At 51.5% G+C, this 2156-nt stretch overlaps 1 protein-coding gene across 1 annotated transcript in view; it reads left to right on the top strand.

Moving 5' to 3' along the window:
* LOC101855651 overlaps nt 1-1850 on the top strand; it is a gene marked incomplete at its 3' end in the record, with an annotated part of 5257 nt that extends 3407 nt beyond the window's left edge. The window contains 1 exon segment of the mRNA XM_013084426.2: nt 153-1850. Coding sequence (XP_012939880.1) covers nt 153-1850 — 1698 coding nt within the window.
* Between the last annotated feature and the right edge of the window lie 306 nt (nt 1851-2156).

Raw genomic sequence — 2156 nt, 5'->3', positions numbered from 1 at the left:
CCGTCTCTGAGTTCCCATCTCTGAGTTCCCATCATCGTCTCTGAGTTCCCATCTCTGAGTTCCCATCTCTGAGTTCCCATCATCGTCTCTGAGTTCCCATCTCTGAGTTCCCATCACCGTCTCTGAGTTCCAATCACCATCTCATTTCCCAGACCAAGAAGAAGCAAGTGACCTGTAGTGCAAAGATCATCTCCAGCGTCTGTGCGTCCCCTCCTTTCATCGGCCTCCACAACCAATCAGGCAGGCTCCAGTGGGTCCAGCTGGGAACTGCTTCGTCCCTCGCACAAGCGCTCACCGACCTGATGAGACGTGGACAATTTGGAAACTTTTCCAAACACTTTGGGTTCTGCTTCCTTCGATGTGACAGAACGGCAGGGAATGGAAGGGAAACCACTGAGGATGAGTACGCAGGGAATGGAAGGGAAACCACTGAGGATGAGTATGTTCCGCTGGCAGATGACTTGTATGACAAGAACTTTGGCAGTGACCAAGAAAAAGCTCCCAGTGCCGAGCAGTTGCTCATTTTGCCGCCGCTGGTGAAGACATCGTCCTCACGGGCTCGTCCCGTGAACAAATCTCTTATAAACTTTAATTTGGTTTTGGTGGACTCTGTTTCAAGGCAACATTTTTTTCGATCTTTAAACAAAAGCGTTTTAGCTTTAGAGAATCTGAACAGGGATTTCAGCTCTCCTGTGGCCGTGTTTGACTTTGAGCTGGTTCAGTCTGTGAAGTCTCGGACATTTGAGTCTCTCCAAACCCTGTTCTCCGGTGACATCGACCCGTCAAGAAACCCGTTTGGAACCCAAGAAGTACCCCCGGAACCTCTGGATCTGTCCCTTCTGCTAGGAAAGCTGAAGGACAAAGGTTACAGCAACCTGTGGCTGGAGGACCTGTGCCACCTGTGGGAGTGGGGCCTGTCCAAGGACTTACATTTCTTGAACCTCACCAGCCCCGAGCAGGAAACTTGGACCAGGATGTGGACTCGCCTGGCTGAAAACTTTGTGGACAGCATCGAAGTCACTCTCGCCATGTGTCGAGTGTTTGAATCGTGCGGCGTCAAAGATGGCTTCCACGGCCCGGAGGCCATCTGTTACAACGGGCGCCACCAACACGAGTACTTGCTGGACTATCTGGCAGGCTATCAGCACACTCTGACATCTGCCAACCGCCCGTGGTTTTCCTTCACAATGACCAACGTTGGCCACGAGGAGACAGGGAGACGGATTCAAACCCTGGACCTTGCACTCTCCCACTACATATCGGCAGCTTCGGCTCAAGCAAACACTCTCACCATATTGTTTTCCGACCACGGAAATTCTTACGGCAGGTTCGTCAGCGAGTCGACAGAGGCTCAGGTGGAGATGTTTCACCCGTTTCTTTTTTTCATCGTCCCGCGGCAGGTGGGCAGGCAGTTAGGTGTGCGGGCCATGAGGTCACTGGGGGTCAACTCGCGGCGTCTGGTCAGTCTACTGGACGTGCACTACACTCTGACACATCTCATCAGCCCCGGCTGGAAGGTCAGGGAACGCAACAAGGACTACGCCGTGACGGAGAAGGGTCTGCTGGAGCCTGTGGGAAGTGCTCGAAGCTGCAACGACCTTGCCCTCATTCCCCCCAACGTCTGCATCTGTGAGGACTTTGAGCGGGAAGTGTCCGACCACTCTGGCCAAGAGCTGTTGGCCTACTTCGCTGTCGATCAGCTCAACGCAGAGATCCAGAGGCAGTTTGCAGAGTCACACACACGGAAAGGTACAACTTTGAATGACACCTGGGCGGTACAGACAGCTTTTGGGAACTGTGAGAGGCTGTCACTGATTGGTTACCGCAATGTGAAGACGAGCTTTGATAAGGTGAGGACATTAAGCACCGTCATGGGGACATTTCCTCTCACTTTTGTTCCTTTGGCATTTCTTGCTGTTGTTCCTGGTGACTTTTTGTGGGTGGTTGGTAGGTGCTCTGGTGTGGTTTGTTCCTTTCTTCCTATCAAACATCTATCGTCCTTATCTCTCCTCCTTCTTTCCTATCAAACATCTATCGTCCTTATCTCTCCTCCTTCTTTCCTATCAAACATCTATCGTCCTTATCTCTCCTCCTCCTCCTCCTCCTTTCCTATCAAACATCTATCATCCTTATCTTTCCTCTTTCTTTTTTGTGTT

Source organism: Aplysia californica, unplaced genomic scaffold, assembly GCF_000002075.1.
Source record: "Aplysia californica isolate F4 #8 unplaced genomic scaffold, AplCal3.0 scaffold00292, whole genome shotgun sequence".
In the NCBI taxonomy this organism is placed as follows: domain Eukaryota; kingdom Metazoa; phylum Mollusca; class Gastropoda; order Aplysiida; family Aplysiidae; genus Aplysia; species Aplysia californica.
The sequence above is the reverse complement of the archived record's forward strand: the minus strand, read 5'-3'. Positions and strand labels throughout refer to the sequence as shown.